The sequence below is a fragment of the Hydra vulgaris genome, chromosome 02 (assembly GCF_038396675.1).
Source record: "Hydra vulgaris chromosome 02, alternate assembly HydraT2T_AEP".
NCBI classification, from domain to species: domain Eukaryota; kingdom Metazoa; phylum Cnidaria; class Hydrozoa; order Anthoathecata; family Hydridae; genus Hydra; species Hydra vulgaris.
In genome coordinates, this window is record NC_088921.1 from 68,263,297 (window position 1) to 68,285,000 (window position 21,704).

Consider the following 21,704-nt stretch of genomic DNA (forward strand, 5'->3'; position numbering starts at 1 on the left):
ATTAAATATATAAACAAATGTAAAAATATTTTATGATTATTTGTTTATTTTTGGCTTTTTCAATATTTGCCTTTATATGCTATTCATAGATATAACAAGTTAAAACTAAAGCTTTTCCTCTCCACTGCTCAATTAGAGTATAGACTTCTTTTAGCCAGCCAGTATTTGTGACTGTGGTGTCAAAGGACAGACAATCAACATAGTCAAAAAGCTCCCAGTCTTGTAAAGATTTTGATTGCTTTTCCAAGAGACTCAGCAGTGCTAATTTCTACAATTACAATACCCAAAAGTTGGGATTATGAAAGATCTGGTGAACTGATTAGCGCAGTTATTTTTTCAACTTTCTCTTTACCAATTTCTTTCATTTCTACTATAATTTTTAAGTAAAGTTTCACTGTACATTTACCTTTAACCAATATAAAAAAGTTGTTTTACATGCATATTACATTAATATTACATGCAGTTTTTTTTATACTTGACTTTTTCTGCTTCAGAATACTTCGCTTAGAAATAGAATAATCATCTGTCTTTCCAGAACTGTTATTTATAAGTGAAGCAAGAGTTGCACTTAGTGGATATAATATATTATGTTAAAAGGCATTAATTTAATTGATGAAACTAATTAAATTTAAAGTTTTTTAAATTACCGCAAAAATGCATATTAAAAGACTAGAATGTTTTTTTAATTTACTATAACCACAATTTAATTTTGTAAAAGTAAACTATATCATATAATCACAAGTTAATTTTGTAAAAATAAACTATATCATATAACCACAATTTAATTTTGTAAAAGTAAACTATATCATATAACCACAATTTAATTTTGTAAAAGTAAACTATATCATATAACCACAATTTAATTTTGTAAAAGTAAACTATTATATAACCACAATTTAATTTTACTGAATATTTTTAAAACTAAATATTTTTATGTTTTAAAAAAAAAATTAAAAACATTCTAAATGTTTTTATTTTTATTTTTTACTGTAAAACATGCGCGAAGTGTTGCTACATCAACTATCTGGTAGCCTTTCTGGTACAAGGAAGTGTTGTTGCATTGACTGAGGGTTTAGTTTGGGCAGGCAATCTATCAAATAATAATCATAAAAAAATGTTTTCTAAACTTTTTCTGGTCTTGAAAATCAATTTAAAAAAACAAACAAACATAAACTCTACATTTTACAGGTAAACTTAAAAATGACCAAGTAAAAGTATATATATATATATATATATATATATATATATATATATATATATATATATATATATATATATATATATATATATATATATATATATATATATATATATATATATATATATATATATATATATATATAAATATATATATATATATATTCAACATCTTCACTTCCAACAAGGCTGCAAGCAATCACCATTAGAGTTGAAAGTTATTTGAGAGAAAAAAAATAAAGTTTTTAGAGCAAGATAACAATTAACAGGCAACTTAAAAGATTGCAAATTAAATGAATCAGAAAAACAAGAAGCGAATTCCAAATAACTAATGTTTTTGGGAACAAAACTAGACAAATAAGCATTTTTGGAACACTTAGGAATAGTCACAGTAAAAAGATGAGACTTAATTGAATGACGAGTGACAAGGTAATGAATTTTAGTAGATAGCACAGAAGGCGCTAGCTCTTTAGAGCAGTGCCCATAATAGTATTTATAGAAAAGAGAAAGAGAAGCAACATTATGACGATGTGAAAATGGTTGGAGATTGGCTGCAAGAGCAGGTCTAACTATGTTACAATGCGTTTTTGAACCTTGTTTAAAAGAGAAATGGCATTATTGGAAGATCCGCCCCAGATATGGCAACAGTATTCCATACAAAGATGAATTTGAGATTTATATAGATAAAGAATAGAATTCGAAGCAAGAAAGTATCAAGCATGATACAGAGATGCAACCTTAGCAGATGCTAATTTTATAATAGATTTGATGTATGGTTTCCAAGAAAGGTTAAAAGTAAGAGTTAATCCTAGAAGATGAAGGGCAGATGACTTATTGAACACATTAAGGTTCATAAATATAGAAAGATCTATCAGTTTCATTTATTTTTATTCAGTAGGTTTTTTCCATTTTGTGATAAAATAGCATATTTTTCGTAGAGACAAAGGTGGCATATTTTTGTTGTTAGATTGTAAGGTTTGCAACATTTGACAGTTTTCCATTCTATAATAGGCTTTATGTTTTGGTCTTTTAAGCTTCATATTTCCTTAGAAAGTTCTGTGTCATTTTTCACTGTGTCAGAGGTGAATTGTTCGAGCATTTGATGGTGCTGAAGTTTGCAAATTAATAGGTATTTTCATGCTGTCAAATTTCACAGCATTATAATAAAGAAGATTTCGGTCTATATCGTGAAGAAGGTCTTGTCTTATTTAAGAACATAATCAGTCAGCAAGTGGATAAAATCAAAAAGCATATAACACATTTTTAAAAGAAACAATCTTCAAATCACCATTCAATCTAATTTAAAAATTGTTAACTACATTGATGTTATGTTAAATCTAAATAACAATACGTTTCAACCATATTTTAAACCTGATAATCAAATAAGGTAAATCTACTCTAATTCTAACCCCCTCCAAGCATAATAAAAGAAGCAATCCCTCACAATATTAAACAAAGATTATCTTCCATGTCAATTAATGAAATATTCTTCAAAAAGGCTATTCCACCATATGAAGAGGCTTTAAAAAAATCAGGATACAAATCAAACATTACTTACCAACCACAATTAATCTCAAATCAAAATCAACAAAAAAGGCATCGTAAACATAATATTATTTGATATAACCTTCCATTCAACTTAAACATCAATACAAAAATAGGAAACGGTTTTCTAGCCCTTATTGACATTTTCCAGCCGGCCACAAGCTACATAAAGTATTCAACCAAAATTCTATTAAGATTAGCTACAGTTGCATGCCTAACCTAAAATTATAAGTTTGCATAATTTCAAAATTTTGCACAACAAAAATCAATTAAAAACCAACAAATGTAACTGCGTAGATAAAGCATTTTGCCCTTTAAACAATCAATGTTTATCTAACAATATTGTCTACCAAGCAACTATAAGTTCCAGTCATCATGGTCGTAATAAAAAAGTATATTTTGGCATTAGTAATACGCCATTCAAATTAAGATATGCAAACCATCTCAAATCATTTGCATCAGTTAAGTATAGAAATGACACAGAACTTTCTAAGGAAATATGAAGCTTAAAAGACCAAAACATAAAGCCTATTATAGAATGGAAAATTGTCAAACGTTGCAAACCTTACAATCTAACAACAAAAGTATGCCACCTTTTTCTCAACCAAAAATATGCTATTTTATCACATAATGGAAAAAACCTGCTGAATAAGAAAATTGTATCTCAGTATTGACATTCAAAAAAATTCTTATTATCTTTATTTGACATAAGGGACTAGTAAACAATAACAGCTTTTTGTTTTTTGTTTTTTGATTTGTTTTTTACGTAGATTTGTTTTTTACGTAGATTAAACAATTTGTTTACATTTTTTGTTTGTATTAACAGCTGATGATTGCCTTCTGGCATGAAACTTTAAGTCCCGCTAATCGTTTTTATTCATTTAAATAAAATGTAATTATATATAGCTCTATTTTTTACTCTTAATTATTGTTTTTACTCTTAATTAGAAAAATGTTTCAGAAAGAGTTATGTAATCATTTTAATTGAAAAGTTTAAATTTAATTTAAATGTATTATTTATTATCATTTTTATTAAGAATAGTTACAACTAATAGGTATAAACGTTTTATAAACTCACTTTTAAACTTTATGTTGCCTAATTTTTAACATCTAATATTCTCTTTTTTTGTGTTTGACCTCTTTTTTTTTTTAGCTATTATCTTTATTTTAGATTTACTAGTAAAAACATTGTTTTGAAACCAAAACAGTGGCATAATATTGGGCTAATTTTATTAAAATTGTAAGTTTTTATTGTTGGTTTTTTTTATTCCTGTATAAATCAACTACTATTTATTACAAAAACTAAAAATTCTTGTTTTAATTTATATTAGATAACTGCTTTTACTAATTTGTGTATATACATATATATGTGTGTGTATATATATATATATATATATATATATATATATATATATATATATATATATATATATATATGTTTTTTTTTTTTTTTTTGTATTTGTGTATATAAATATAATTTAAATTAGATAACTGCTTTTACTAACTTGTGTATATACATATATATGTATATATATATGTTTTTTTTTTTTTGTATTTGTGTATATAAATATATATATATATATATATATATATATATATATATATATATATATATATATATATATATATATATATATATATATATATATATATATATATATATATATATATGTGTATATATACACACAAACGCATTTTTCCCCTATTTAGACTTAGTAAGAACAACCATGATTTAGCTTCTTCCTTTGACAGTCGATCGTTTGAAGTTGATGAATTAGCGAAAAAAGAAGGTCTTATTACAATGAACAATTTGAACTTTGTTGTTGAATCCATAAAGAATATGAAAATGATCTAACTTTTTATTTTCTATTATTTATATTTGTCTTTAAAGTTGTAAAAAGTATAATAATAGAAAAATAATAAGCTATATATTTTTTTAATTTTTTCAAATTTTACTTTTTCATTCTTTTTATCTTGATATGTTTAAGGCTAAGAGTATAGGGAAAATATGATAAGAGTAGGATAAGGGTGGAACTTTGTTCTTAAACATTTTTTTAACACTCCTAAAAATCTTCTAAAACAAATCTTGATTCATTTGAAGAATAAGTTGAGGGTGGTACTATCAGCAAAATTAAGTCAGAGTTTAGATCTCTCACACATAAAGCTTACTACCATTTACTTTATTAGAAAAAATTTTTTATATAGAGATGTGGGCAATAACGTTTTTTGAATTATGAATGTTTTTTGTGAATTGTGAATTTTATTTTATAACTAGTTTTTGTTTTTTATATTATGTTTTTTTTTAAAAAAGTAGACATGGCAGAATCTAATAATGATGTAATTGATTCGTGTAAAAATACTGCGGAAACTAAGTTGTTACTGGTTGATAATGGTTTTAAAACAAAGGCAAATTTTGAAAATGATTCTGTTTCAGATGAGTCTTTAAAGAAACCTGTTAAAGGATTTATTAAAGTCCCCAAGACTCTTAAAAAATGTTTACCGCCTCGTGGAAAGCCTGCAAAGTTTTTTACCATAATACTTTTATGCTCTGTTATTTGGGGTACATTGTATGCTATGACAGGAAAAAGTGCTTTGCCTGGAGGAAATATATTTGCTATATATACTTTGCTGATTTGCACATCATCGGCAGGTTTTTTATTGAATCTGTTTTCAGTGCCTCCCATTTTTGGGATGCTGGTTGTTGGATTTATTTTAAGAAATGTTCCTAAAATTGATTTTGCTAAAGATATTAATCCACAATGGTCTTCAAATTTACGAAGTGTTGCATTGGCTGTTATTTTAATGCGTTCAGGATTAGGCTTGGACATTCAAGCTTTAAAAAAACTAAAGTACACTGTTTCAAGACTGGCTTTTACTCCTTGTCTTACTGAAGCAGTCACAATCGCTATTTCTGCTTATTTTATATTGGGCATGCCATGGTTATGGGGTTTTCAGCTAGGGTAAGAAATTTTTAAATTGATAAAAGTTTTCTAGATTTGATTTTTTTTTAAATAATTTTATCATTTATTACTAATATTATTTTGCATAAGAAAAAGTTATTTCATAGTTTTTGTACTAAAAAAAAGGTAGTAAAATAGAGTAATAAAAATGTTCTAAATTATATTTATATAATTAAAATAAAAAATCTCCCAAATTATGTTATCTAATATAGAGATAAAAAAATTCAAGATGTTCTTACAATAATTATTAAGATAAAAAAAGTGTAGATAAAGTAATTTATTAATTAAATTGTTTACAAAACATTTAGTTTCATCTTGGGTGCTGGTTCACCTGCTGTTGTTGTTCCACAAGTATTAGTTTTACAAGAAAAAGGCTATGGCATACAAAAAGGAGTGCCAACACTTGTGGTAGCTGCAACATCATGTGATGATGTACTTGCTATAAGCTTGTTTGGTGTGTTTTATGGTGTTGCATTTTCAGATGGTAAATGAAATTGATAAGTTTTTATAAATATTTAATAAGTTAATTTTTTTTTAATAAATTATATAATAACATTAGATATAAATCTAATAAAAAATTAATATTTTAATTGTTTATAATAATAAATTAATATTTTATGCATTAATTGTTTATTATATATTAGTTTTGTTTTAGGTTGTATTATTTTTATATATATTAATAGGTAATTTACTATTTAATATTTTTCGTGGCCCTTTGGAAACTGTGATTGGATTGTTAGGAGGATTTGTTATTGGAATGTTGTTATGGTATATACCATCAATAAAAGGGGTAATTTTTTTACTTAATTTTTTTTTTTTGGTAAGTTTTTTACTTTTTAAATTTTTTACTCTTTAAATTTTTTACTCTTTAAATTGGCACAAAAAATAGAGGAAAACTTTTCTTTTTAAAAAATGAAATCTTTTGAAAGTTAAAATCTTTTGAAAGAAAATTTTGTAAAATTAAAAACTTTTTTTTTTAAATGAAATCTTAAAAAAAATTGTTATTTTAATAAAACAACATGTTCTTCAAACAATTTGTTCTTCAAACAACATGTTCTTCAAACAATTGTTATTCAAACATGTTCTTCAAACAATTGTTCTTCAAACAATTTGTAATAATAAAACAACATGTTCTTCAAACAATTAGTTATTAAATACAATTTAATATATATCACAATAAATGAAAATAAATTATTATTTTTATTTATTGTAGTAAAAATAATAATATATAATGTAATATTTATAGTATATAACAAATAATATTTATAAAATTTACAAAAAATGTTTTTGTAAATAATTACATAAATTTTAATATTTCAAATATAAAGTTAGTCTAAAAAGAGTTTGAATACAACTAACATATAATTAAAAGTTCCTTAAATGTTTCATATAGTCAATTTAACTATTAATTATTAAATCATCAAATGGTAAATTTAACTAGTTGCTATCAACAGCTAGTTGCTATCAACGATTTAGTTGCTATCAACAACTTATTTGACTTTTGTTATTATATTTATATTATATATATATTAGTAATATATAATATATACATGTATATACATATACATAAATATATATATATATATATATATATATATATATATATATATATATATATATATATATATATATATATATATATATATATATATATAGTTAGTTTTATTATTAAATTTATATTATATATATGTACAGTAAAATCTTGGTAAGTAGCACAATGGTTGACTCAAACTTTTGTTATCTGAAATTATTTTATTTGGTCCCTTGAAATATAATTGATTACTATTAAAATTCTCTGGATAAATTGAGTCTTGGATAATTCGAACTTAAGTTGAACCATTTTTTTGTCCCCTTTCAGCAAATTTTTCCGAATAACTTGAACTTTTTGTATGGCAAATGAAGAAATCAAAATGACTTGATAAAAAATTTTTTTAAGAAGCCATTCTATATAAAAATAAATAACAGTAACCTAATTTTTTCTCTTTTTTTTTTGTTGTATTTAGATCTGAATAAAATAGATTGTTATCAGACATAAAATAATAATATAATAAAACTGTTGAAAAATAAATCATAATAAATTATAAAAAAAAAAAAAATTTTTTTCAGTTTTAATGAATTTCTTAATAAAAGTCTGTTAGCTTTGAGCAATTTTATTACCAAATAAAGTCATTTGTTGATCAACTTTTTTGAATGTTATCTTAGAGTGTACATCATGAATACAAAATGTAACTTCTTTCAGTGAAACATAGTTCATGCTTGTATTAGTGTAATGATTTATATTTATTGTTTATACTTTACCATTAAATAAAGAATAACTTGAACTAATATTCTAAAGTTGAACCATTTCCTTGGTCCCTTGGAAGTTTGAACTGTTGGGAATTAACTATATACATATATTTATACTAGGGTGTCCTAGCCACCTTAACTTTTTGCAAAATCACTGTTCAAAATTTTGCAACTGGGTTTCATCTTGTATACAGTAGAAATATATATTTTTTTATTGTTTTCAAAAAATTGAGCCAGCACAATCAAATTGAATATTACATTAAATTATTGAATTTACATCTTTTTAGACTAAAATATAACTTTAAGGATAAAAAACAACATTTTTCATCCAATTATGTAATATCATGTTCACAATGTTTATTAATTATTATAAAAATTGTAGCCTCATTTGTATATTTAATCATCAATCATCATCCAGTGCTAAGTGGAACTTGGATTTCTCTTTGGAACATGATAATAGTTTGTACTAATCTGAAACTTTTTTTCTGAACTTTTAACTACTTGGAATATATCTTGAAACCTTTCTTTGTCTTTTGTTACACCTAAGAAATCATAACATAGCATTACTCCTTTTTCAGCAGCTTCATTGACCACTTGAAGACTTTGAGCAATTTTCTCTATAAGAAAGTCATCCATTTTGTCTATTTATTGGCTGGTGTTGGAAAAAACCTTATTCATCCAGGGCCAATCAAATCACTCATTGACTTTATCTCCTCTAAAATTGGCTTAAGGTTTGGTTTGCTGAAGGATGCTCCTACACAATCTGTAGTACTTCAGCACTTTCAAATTGGAGGAGCCGCAGCCTCATATTCTTTTTGTCTTTGTCAGATACCATTTGTAAGAAAAGAGCCAATGGAACAAGCTCTTCATTCATATGCCAACTATATCTGCTAAGAGCTTTTATTCCCTTTTCAGCAATTATAGAATCATGGTATGCAAACTGTTTTAGTTTCTTGACTAAAATCAAATTGTTGACTGGGACATCAGCTGCAAGTGGGCATTTAATCCACCATTGCACATATAGCAAACTTATAGGAAACACACAGAAACATTCTAATTTCTTGATTTGATTTTTGGTTGCAACTTCTGAATTGGTTAACTGCTCAATTATCTTTCCTGGACAATAGGACTATTGTAGTGTACAGAAGTTTTGCCATCCATCTTGCTTATTGCAAAGCTCCAGGGTGCTTCATGCTAAACTTCTGAGGTTCGGATCCTTTTGTAATCAATAACAGGCTGAGTTCAATAAGTTCTTGCTGATCCCCTTGAGTGAAACCTAACACTAGGAATTCATGGAAGCAATTTGTTAAGCTTTCTTGTTCCTTCTCAGTTGCTCTAGAAAGTTCAGGATAGTAAAAGTTTGCTTTATTAACTGGTGGAAGTTACAAGTTGTGTTTTTTAAATCTGCAACAATTTATAATCATTTTGTTAGAGTAAGCCACTTAAGTCTATTTAAGTCACTTTTAAGTCACTTGAGTATATTTAATCAATTAAAAAATTTTTTTTGTTCAATGATGTTGTAAAAGCATTAGTCTTAGCTTGTAAAAAGTTGAATATTTGGACCAGATAAAGCCTCTATATTCAATAAATCCCAACATTCGCTAAGTATGACTTCTCCTACATGTCTGCAGCATGCAAACCACAAGAAGCGATCTAGCTCTCTCTGTAGGCAGAAACATGCTGCAGTGTGCTGTCCTGTAATGTAAAGAGTAAATCAAATAATTCTTTAATAAAACTATGCCTAAAAGCCTTACGATTAGTCCATTACTTAAAACCTCCACAGTATTTGTAATCCTATAGTTAGTGCAAAAATGAATTGTTAATTTGAAATTTAATAAACTATTAGTATATCACAAAATTTGATAAATAATTGCTTTGTTAAAACTTGTTAAAATTGTTAAAACCTAACCTATAATTAAGGATGTTGTGTCAAAGACCATGCCTATGATGTTTTTGTCGCATTTCCAATCAACAAGTAAATTTTTTGTTGCAACAGAGACAATGTTTCCATGTTTCAGATCAGCTTTTGTGGTTGAACTTGGAAGGGGTGGTACACCAAGAAGTTTAGTTCCATTGACTCCGGATACTAAAACAGTTAGACAATCATTGGTGAGTTTTTCGTCCCAGGGTACCACCATTTTTGGAGATAGATTCCATTTGTCTTTTATTTGTTTGTTGAATATCGATAAATGCTCTATATCGATGGGCTGAGCTGGAACTTAGATTTATCTTTGAAACATCATAAACTTTTAGGACTATATAACTATAAACAATATAACTTTTATACTATAAACAACAAACTTTTAGGACTATATAGTTTTAGACTATATAGTATAGGACTATAAACTTTTAGGACTTAGTTATAGTTTTAGGACATAATTATAGTTTTTAGGACTTAGTTATAGTTTTAGACTATATAGTATAGACTATATAGTATAGACTTTTATATATATATAGACTATATAGACTATATATGTATAGTCTTTTATATATATATAGACTATATAGACTATATATATATAGTCTATATATATTTATATATATATAGACTGTATATAGACTATATAGTATAGACTTTTAGGACTTAGTTATAGTTTTAGACTATGTAGTATAGGACTATAAACTTGTAGGACTATAAACAACATAAACTTTTAGGACTATATAGTTTGTGAAGTAGTAAAATTACAAAAAGCAAATGAATGCTTTTTTGTCAAAGCCACATTATTGTGCAGGTTTTTTTTGTTTTTGAATTTTTTGTGTTGATAATGTCTTGATTTTAGTTTTTTCTTAAATTTTTTCCAGTTTTTGCGAATAAAACATGTGAATTATAAATGCCAAAACATCTTTTTTGCGTATGAATGAAACATGTGAATTATAAATACCAAACATCTTTTTTAAATTTCAAGTTTTTGCCTATCAATGAAACATTTTAGTCAGATCAGGTTATCCTGCTACTGGTAACATGTAACCTAGTACAATCTGCTTCATGTCCTGCTGCCTTGTAAGATACGCCTTTTTAGGCAAAGGCTAGGAGATGCCAACTCCGATTTAAAACACCCCCTGCATTGGGGCTCTTAGTTGAGTAAAGGCTAGAGATGGTGTCTCGATAAAAATACTCATCTTGGGCAGATGTTAAATGCACCCAGCTACTGTCTTGAAGGCCTCCTAGACAAAGGCCTCCTAGACAAAGACTTAAGGGGTAAACAGATTCTATCTGTTGACCAGCCTCGCACCCCTTCTTCATCTATTAGGCTGGCGCAGATGTATTTTAATACATTGTTTCCAGTTTAGGATGTTGAATGCTGGATCTTCTTGACTCAATGCATGGGTTTTGCTTGTGTCTCTGTTTTTATGACTAGGCAACTCATTCTATTATCTCCAAATGAGGGTACAGCTCTAAAACTCAGTTTTATGGTTCTGATGCCGGCTGGTAGTCAGGTTTCCCAAACTCTGTGGTAGCTCTCAGAGAGGCTGATTCCATCAACAGCTGAAAAATATCAAAGTATTTAACAGTGCCATGTTGCGCATGGATAGTGTCCCTGTTTTGTACTTTTGGTGTGCATTGCGGAGGCCACATTTGGAGCCCTTTGTTACGGCTTAGGGTTTATTAGTAGTAATGAGGCAATTGCTTGGGCTATTAAATAGTGTTCTGAGTACTATCTATGCTTTGAGTCAAGTTCTTCAATCTAATTTAAAATGAATAAAGTACCAAAAACTATAAAACACAAAAAACCATCATCATGACCAAGTTCTCTAAACCTATCATTCACTAATATTCGTGGTCTTTGAAGTAACTTTTCTTCTGTTGAGTCTTATCTCTTGCAAAGTTCACCAGACCTACTTGCTCTTTGTGAGACTAATTTGAGTTTGGCTGTCTCATCTTGTGATCTTAGTGTTGATGGTTATCTTCCTCTAATTCGTAAAGACTCCAATAGTCACATGCTTGGCCTCGGCATTTACATTCGTAAGAATTCACCCATTTGTCGTGTAACTAGGTTTGAATCCACAGACAATTCTTTTATGTGCTTTCGTTTAGCACCACTTCACTCTATTGCCTTTCTCTTTGTTCTATATCGCTCTCCTTCATCTCAAGACAGCACACTTTTTGACGTTATTTCTGATCATATTGACCAAGCCCTCTCTCTTTATCCATCAGCTAATATAGTTGTTGTTGGTGACTTTAATGCTCACCACTCTGAATGGCTTGGCTCTAGTGTCAGTGATTCGGCAGGCATTAAAGCCCACAACTTTTGCCTTTCTCAATCCCTAACTCAAATAGTCAACTTTCCAACTCGCTTTCCAGACAACCCGAATCATTTACCTTCTCTACTGGACTTATGTCTTGTTTCTGATCCTAGTCAGTGCTCAGTTTCTCCACATTCGATCTTAGGTGCTTCTGATCACAGTTTGATCTCTCTAAAAATAATATCTCGTTCTTCTTCATCACCTGAATCCTCCTATTATCATACCTCTTACAACTACAGTAAAGCTGACTGGGATTCTTTCCGTGATTTTCTTCGTGATGGCCCTTGGGTAGAAATCTTTTGTCTTCCTGTCGACAAATTTGCTTCTTACGTAACTTCCAGGATTCAGGCTGGCATGGAATCTTTTATTCCCTCTCGACGATTCCAGGTCAAGCCTAACTCTCCTCCATGGTTTTCTTTACACTGTGCTGCTGCGATTGCCAATCGAAACCGTTACTTCCATATTTATCAGCAAAACAATTCTCCAGAAAACAGACGTCTGTTTATTACTGCTAAAAAGAATTGTAAAAAGGTTTTGTCTAACGCCAAAACCCGTTATTCTCAGTTCATGAAATCTTGTATCTCATCTCAAAAATTAGGCTCTCGTGACTTCTGGAGAATCTTTAATAATATCAATAATAAGGGCAAATCTATGATTCCACCTCTCTTGTATGGTTTAGACTTTGTCACCTCACCTAAAGACAAAGCCGATTGTTTGCTAAAAACTTTTCATCAATATTATCTCTTGATTCCACTAGTTGCGTTCTACCTGATATTGCCAACAAACAGGTTGATCCATTGCTTGACATTCGTATCACTCCAGCTTCTGTATCTAAAGTGATATCCTGCCGAGACTATTTTACAGCTTGTGGCCCGGACAACATACCTGCTATTGTCTTGCAGAAGTGATCTCCGGAGCTGTCGTCTATACTCTCAAAACTATTCAACAAGTGCTTATCAGAGTCTTGCTTTCCAGCCTGCTGGAAAGCGGCATGTGTTATCCCTATTTTCAAAAATTCTGGAGAGCGATCCGATTCGTCTAACTACCGTCCCATTAGTCTTCTTCCTATTATAAGTAAGGTTTTTGAATCTTTAATTAACAAACACTTAATTTCTCATCTTGAATCTAATAACTTACTTTCTGACCATCAATATGGATTTCGATCTTCTCGTTCTACAGCTGATTTGCTAACAGTAATAACTGACAGGTTTTATTGTGCATTAGATAAAGGTGGAGAGGTTAAGGCCATCGCTCTTGATATTTCAAAAGCTTTTGATAAAGTTTGGCATGCTGGTCTTCTCCATAAGCTTTCTTCTTATGGTGTATCCGGCAACATCTTTAAGATCATTGAATCGTTCCTTTCCAATCGTAGCATAAAAGTTGTCCTCGATAGACAACACTCTTCTTCTTATTCTGTAACGTCAGGGGTTCCTCAAGGTTCTATCCTTGGCCCTATACTCTTTTTAATTTACATTAATGATCTTCCAGATATTCTCACATCTAAGGTGGCATTGTTTGCTGATGATACTACCATTTATTCTTGTCGTGATAAGAAACCATCACCCTCTGATTGCTTGGAGGGGGCATTTGAGCTTGAAAAGGATCTCACTTCTGCTACAGCATGGGGCTCACAGTGGCTGGTGAACTTTAATTCAGATAAAACTCAATTTTTTTCAGCCAATCGTTATCGCAATAGTTTAGATCTTCCTATATTTGTGAACGGTGATGTACTCGATGAGTCACCTACTCTTCATCTTCTAGGATTAACTCTTACTTCCAATCTTTCTCGGAAACCATATATCAAATCAGTTGCAATATTAGCATCTGCTAAGGTTGCATCTCTTTATCGAGCTCGTCACTTTCTTACTTGGGATTCTATTCTCTATCTCTATAAATCTCAAATCCGGACTTTTATGGAATACTGTTGCCATATCTGGGGCGGATCTTCTAATGATGCCCTTTCTCTTTTAGACAAGGTGCAAAAACGCATTGTAAACATTGTTGGACCTGCTCTTGCAGCCAACCTCCAACCATTATCACATCGTCGTAATGTTGCTTCTCTTTCTCTTTTCTACAAATACTATAACGGGCACTGCTCTAAAGAGCTAGCGTCTCTTGTGCCATCTACTATAATTCATTCTCGTGTTACTCGTCATTCAATTAAGTGTCATCCTTTTTCTGTGACTGTTCCTAAGTGCTCCAAAAACGCTTATTCGTCTAGTTTTTTTCCTCGAACATCAGCTCTTTGGAAATCGCTTCCTTTATCTTGCTTTCCTGATTCATATAATTTGCAATCTTTTAAGTCATCCGTCAATCGTTATCTTGCTCTACAATCTTCATCTTTTTTCTTTCAGTAACTTCCAACTTTAATTAGTGGCTGCTTGCAGCCTTGTTGGAAGCGAAGATGTTTAAAAAAAAAAAATCTCTTCCGCAGCGTGATTTCATCAAATGTACAAATGAAATCATCCTAGTTTTACTAATGTTATTCCTCACACTCCAGGCAATAACGTTTCGATTCTTGAGAATATCAGGTGGAACAAATATGTCTTTGTCAGATTTAAATTGCCTTTTGTGTCGCCTTTTAATTTTAGAGCAGGCTTAGCTGAGTCCATCAGTCCCCCCAACCATCATTCATCACAAGAACTGCTGGTTTACTCAAACTCAACAGTTTCTTTGATTATTACCATATATATACACACACATATATATATATATATATATATATATATATATATATATATATATATATATATATATATATATATATATATATATATATATATATATATATATATATGTATATATATATATATATATATATATATTTTTAAACAACTTTAAAATGTATTCTACACAATAGAGTGCTCAATTTTCTTAAGAGAACAGAGCAATTATATATTAGTAGAAAATTACTTTATAACAGAGCAATTATATATTAGTAAAAAATTTTGTTAAGTGATTTTCTACTATATCTATTTCTCTAAGTTATTGTTAAGTGATTTTCTACTATATCCTAATATATATATACATATACATATACATATATATATATATATATATATATATATATATATATATATATATATATATATATATATATATATATATATATATATATATATATATATATATATATATATATATATATATATATATATATATATATATATATATATATATATATACATCCCATGACAATTTATTAGTGCCACCTACTTTTTTTCTGTATTAATGATTTCTTGGGGTTATAAAATGCAGTAAACAAATAAAATGTATTCAAATACTTTTTTAATTGAATGACATTTATATACACAATAAAACCAAATAAATCTATATAATAACGACAAAAATTAATAAACCTAATGATAGACACACATTATGTAAATATTTTGTGAGCCCGCCTTTGGCATCAATAATTGCTTGAACGCATCGAGGCATGCTTTCAACACATTTTAATTACATTTGTTTTAAATTTATATCGTGGTTCCAATAATACATAATTTTTTTCAATCAAATTAATTTTGTTTGTGATATTTTCATTTGAAATTTTTCTCTTTAGGAGTTCCCAAACATTTTCTATTGGATTGACGTCTGGTGAGTTACCTGACCAATCCAATAATGGAACTTTTTTTTCTGAGAGGAACTTTTTTATAGATTTTGCAGTATGGCTAGGGGCACCATCTTGCATAAATATAAATTTCTCCATTTCACCAAACCAATCCCTTAATTGTGGTAACAATCGATGTTGCAAGATATCTTGATACTGGTCTTGCCTCATAATGCCCTCTACAACGTAGAGTCAACCCAAACCTTTTCCGCTTATCACGGACCAAATATTGACAGAAGTTGGATGTTTCGCAGTTTTTATAACACAGTCTTCGTGATATTTTTCCGATATTTTACGGCGAACATACTGAGCTTTGTTTGTCATCACTTGGAATGTGCTCTCATCACTAAAGCAAACCTGAAATAAAATATTGTTTTATAATTTTTCATTCTATGTGTGTTTTCATATAAAAATATTAAAATAATTTAAACGCAAAACTGTTTCTAATCTTCTACTGTAAAGTTTTTATACTTCAGAGTCCATTTCAATCTTTTTTCTTTCATTTTGATTGTTAACTTTGGCTTTTTTACTGGCTGTCTACTATTATAACTGAGATCATTGAGTCTTCTCTGCAATGTTCTGGTAGACATTTGAATTCCAGAGGCTTGTAATTTATTTTTTATGAAAGAATTAGTAGCAGTCCTATCCTCCTTTATTACTTTCGACAATGTTCTTTCACCACGTGGAGTCTAATTTTTTTTTTTACCACATTTATCTTTCCTTTTCGGTGAACAGTTATAACCCATATCCAATTTTTTGACAACTCTCTGTACTGAAATACCACATTTTTTAGGAATTTCACGCTGTGAAAGTGTTTTTTCATTTATCAATGCTTTTATAAATCTAATTTTTGTTGGTGAAAGATCTCCTTTTTTACCCATTACTAAAAAATACAAGATTTTTGAGGTTAGAGTTGTAACATTATCAAAAATGACCTTTCTGTAATAATAATATTAGAAAATCTTTATTTACAAAATTAAATTATATTACTAAAACAAATAAAAACTAAATATTGCACTTACTTCTTCAGAATTCTAAAAAAAAAATGATAAAATAAACAGAGAAAAACAATCACGTGCTTGTAAAGATGACAGTTGAGTAATAGTGTCGTGACAAGATGGCTTCCAGAAATGTCAGGAATGCCAATAGTAAAAAAAAATCTGAAGAAATTAACTTTATACATAATTGACTTCTTATAAATAATACATTTAAAATATATTACATTGCTTTTCAATTGTTAAATTCAAGTTGTATAAGAAAATATGAAAAAAATATTGGTGGCACTAATAAATTGTCATGGGACTGTATATATATATATATATATATATATATATATATATATATATATATATATATATATATATATATATATATATATATATATATATATATATATATATATATATATATATATATATATATATATATATATATATATATATACATATATATATATATATATATATATATATATATATATATATATATATATATGTATGTATATAATCATCTAGTAAGTATACACATCAAAATACAAATCTGCAAATATGTGGTATACCCCTCTGTATTAGTTATTATTTTATGGTGTTTTTATAACCTAATGGTTCATTTATCTCTTTAATCAAATAGTTTGTATCAACTCTTTATACTACATATTTTTTACACACACAAAAAAATTATTTTCTACACAACAAAAGACAATTACAACTCACAAAAGAACAAATAATTTACATATTTAAGAAAGTAATTGCAATTAAAAAAATAGATTTAAATTATTTGTTACATTCATTCTTTTAATTTTATATCTTTAAAATGCAAACCTTGATTAACAATGTTGCTGTGCAGAAAAACAAATTAAGTACAACCAGAGGGTGGTATCAAAATTAGTTCAGTTTGCTTTACAAAAAATATATATACACATACTGGCTGTTTTTAGTCCTTTGTGGGCCCTGAACTTGTTGGGCCCTTGCTTACTGATCTTTTTTTACCTAAATAAACTCATTGCAGTATTTTTATGGATAAACTTACTGAAATTCATATGAGAGTAAAAATTCATATTATTGAACATGCTTAAAAAAAAAAATTATGTATTTTACTTTCTTCATATAATAAACTGTAACAAAATCTCAAGTAGAAAAATTGTATATACAAAAGGAAAGGGTAACTTGCAGCAGCATATTTTTAAAATTAAAATTGTGCATACAAACACACATGGCTGTGTGGATATGTTGTGGCACATTTAATGCCATGCCTAATCATATTACTTTGCTGTTTGTAGATCAGTCTGGTTCAACATATTACCCACGATTTTGTTGAGTTTTTTCTTTGCAGAGTTATTGCTCAGTGATAATGAAATGATTCTTTTGTAATATTTAATTAATTTAATAGTATGAAAAACAAAGTTTTTTTTTATTATGGGTATTTATTCATATTTTTTACAAAAAAATAATCATTCTTTCAACAAAATAGGGTGACATTTAAAAAAATTTTCTAGTATATATTTTTTTAATTTTTCATTCTTCAAAGTATTCTATGTTTGCTTATAACAGCAGTATATACCCTGTGCATCCTTAAAATCAATTTCTCCAATGATTCAGTTTATAATTGATTTGAACATGTTTGTATGAATATTTCAAGGTGTTTAGTGATTGGTTGGTTGCATCTATCTCACATTCCCATCACACAACAATTCAATCAGGTTTAAATCAGGCAACTGAGTTGGTCATTTCATATATTTTAGCTCTTTTTGTTTTTCATAACAGAAATGTATGTTTTCTGCTGTGGTATATTTTTTTTAACTATGGTTAGCACAAGTTCACTAGCTTTGTTTCCAGCAAAGCATCCCCAGACTATGACTGACCTTCATCCATGTTTGACTGGTTGAATCATGCATTATTTTATGCATTCTCCAATTAAATGACAAACATATTGTCAAAGATTTCCTCCAAAAATGTGGAAATTTGATTTGTCAGTGAACAAGACTTTAAACCATTGTTAAATTGTTGTTTGTTTGTTCATATTGTGTTATTTTTTTAAATTTATCTCAATCTCTTTGTTAAGTATGTTTAGTATTGGTTTTTTAACAGTTTTGACTTTCAAAGGGTAAAAGCAAAGGCATTGTTTTTCCGTTCAAAAAGATACCTATGTTTTAGTAGAGTTAAGTTCTTTACAAGTTTTAGTTGCAGTGCGAGTATGTTTTACTTTAAACACAAATTAATTTGTCTTCGTGACTTGATGCTGCTATAAGCCTCCCAGAGTAATGACTCTGATTACAGCCAGTTTTGTGCTTTCTTTGCAACATTCCCATAACTGCATTTTGAGAAACATTGGTTTTTGAACCAATTTTTTGTGTTGACTAACTTTGTTATTGTGTAATGCCACAATAACAGCTCGTTTTTCTACACTCAGCAAAAAAAAAAAGTGAAAAAAAAACAAACTATTTTATTCAGCTTTAAAAGTGTATATAAATAAAGAAGTTTTAAAAACAAGCATTTCGTGGTGATACTTGTGGTCTGCAAAATACAATTTTAAAGTTGTAAAATTCATAAAAACTTTGACCCAGGAATATAAAAATTAATGATTGCGGTAATATACTTTTAAAATCTTGAAATGGCTTTAGCCTATTTCATTCCTGATTGTTTAATTTGCTCCTTAGTAACAGTGATAAATTTACACTCAATGTTTACTAATAACGGGTGACAACTAAAAAACTAGACTGGATTTAAAGACACATATCTCTTTAAAGAAGTAAGATAAAACAAAAAGGAAAAATGTTCTAGAAAGAATTTTTATTCTAGTTTTTAAATATATAATCAGTTGTTCTCAATTAAAACATTTCTTTTGACTTTATCAACTAGGGCTGGTATAGACTGAGCTAGGCTCCGTATGAGCTCAACATCAATTTTATTAAGAAAATACATTAATTTTTTAAGATTTTCTGCATGCCAATTATTCTTGTAGACAAGGCCTTTCAAAATACTCCAAAAATTTTCGATAGGACGACATTCTGGCAAGTCAGCAAGGTTATCCGCTTTCTCAACATAATGAATGTTTTACTTGTTTAGGTACATGATTACTGTTTTTGCATAGTGAGATGATGCTAAATCTGGTCAGAATACATATGCACCATCTGAATGATACTTATTAATGAATGGAATAAGTCTCTTCTTAATACATTTGTTTAAATAGATTTTTTGATTTACAGCCAGTCCAATTGGTACAAAATAAGGTTAAGAAATTCCATTTTCAGAAAAAGCAATCCATAGAAGTAATTTCTTTTGAAACTTTTGTTTTGTTTGATATTTAACTAAAGATGGAGTAGATTTTACATCACTAGTATAAAATATATCATTTCCATTGATACTGGAGTGATTTAACGTGAAATAAGACTCATCGTCAATGATTTGTTTACGATTTTTAAATTTCTGACACAATCGACTGCACTTAGTTCTAGCTGCTGCTTTTTGCTGGTCAGAGCATTTTGTAATTGTCATTTTTTTTCTTGATTAAATATTTGTTCTTTTTTTTAATGTTTTGCTAATGTGTTGCTGAGTACAGTTGAACTTTTTAGCTGCCTGTTGTTGAGAAACTCCTTCTTTATGGTTTATATGCAATACTGAATTTATAACTAATTTAGGAACAACTAAAATGATTAGAAAATTAATGCACATAAAATATGTCAGACAAAATGACCGAAAGATGTTGTTTTTTACCAGACAAGTGCCAAACAATGTCTGATGTCCAGCACTTATTTTGAGCCCTGTATATAGCACAGCTCAACAAAATTTTATAAAAGTTGCAGTTATGTGAACTTTTCATCAATTCTATATAAAATTTAGTGTGCTGAACACAAATTTGATGTCTGTTTCTGTGTACTTAAAAGATTTGCATGCAATTATCAAAAAATACCCTATACAATAATGATTAAGGTTAATATTATAAAATAACTGATAAAAAAAACTGAATAAAAGGTTAATATCAATAAATAACTGAGGCATGTAATGACAGCACATCAGCTGTGGTAACTATTCACTTGCTAAATGGAATGGTACCATTAATTTTTTGAAAAATAAAGGACTGACAGCGACTTCCTCTTATCATATATCTTATCAGTATCACCCATCATAGTTTCATCCCATTGCCCTTGGTAATGCTTCACTATGACTTTAATACCTTGGTGAAACCTCTAGCCATGCTCTTCAGATATTGCTCCCAAATTTGGTCTGAAGAAATCTAGATGAGAGTGCAAAAGGTGTAGCTCAATTGACATTCAACATCCAAGAGCGTGATATGTTGTCACCAAATTCTCCATTATATCTTTGTAGTCTTATTTATTACCACATGTCATATTTTCCAAACTAGACAATAGTTTATAAGTCCTCTGACTCCAATATGCAATGCATCTGCGGTCCAATGAAAACGCTAGCTTTTTGTTTTGCATCTAATAACTTATGAAACATGGAATATATACTGGAAAGCTAGTAACTGCGACTTCAGTGTCTTAACAAATTGTTTAGCTTATCCTAGCTTGATATGTAAGGGTGGTAACAGAACACTTTCTGACAAGATCCCAAATTAGAGTAAACAGTACAGTTATTGGACACTTAAGGTATTATTAAACTTTAAGTGGGTCTTTCATACATAATAAATAAAACACGTATTGAAATTCAATGACATACTGAATGATATTTCTTTATTACTTTAACAATTGTGTTTATTTTATGAATAATCACATTGTTTTACAAAAAAAATATATTTCAACAAAAAATGTACTGAAAAGTGTAGTTATTGGACACATGAATAATTAGAACCATGGATTATGATTGCTTGAAATTCATACACTTTTTTATAACTATATTTTGTAC

At 28.5% G+C, this 21,704-nt stretch overlaps 2 protein-coding genes across 2 annotated transcripts in view; both read left to right on the forward strand.

Annotated features, from left to right (window-relative positions):
- LOC100197813 (putative RNA polymerase II subunit B1 CTD phosphatase RPAP2) overlaps window positions 1-4,671 on the forward strand; it is a 71,457-nt gene extending 66,786 nt beyond the window's left edge. Inside the window, exons 11-12 of the mRNA XM_065791779.1 lie at window positions 3,914-3,982; window positions 4,453-4,671. Of these exons, the coding sequence (XP_065647851.1) occupies window positions 3,914-3,982; window positions 4,453-4,597 (214 nt within the window). The 3' untranslated portion in view covers window positions 4,598-4,671. The remainder of the gene's footprint in view (window positions 1-3,913; window positions 3,983-4,452) is intronic.
- A 346-nt stretch (window positions 4,672-5,017) lies between these two features.
- The window catches only part of LOC100198084 (sodium/hydrogen exchanger 9B2), a 52,204-nt gene continuing 35,517 nt past the window's right edge, over window positions 5,018-21,704 (forward strand). Inside the window, exons 1-3 of the mRNA XM_065791778.1 lie at window positions 5,018-5,702; window positions 6,011-6,186; window positions 6,386-6,492. Coding sequence (XP_065647850.1) covers window positions 5,035-5,702; window positions 6,011-6,186; window positions 6,386-6,492 — 951 coding nt within the window. The 5' untranslated portion in view covers window positions 5,018-5,034. The remainder of the gene's footprint in view (window positions 5,703-6,010; window positions 6,187-6,385; window positions 6,493-21,704) is intronic.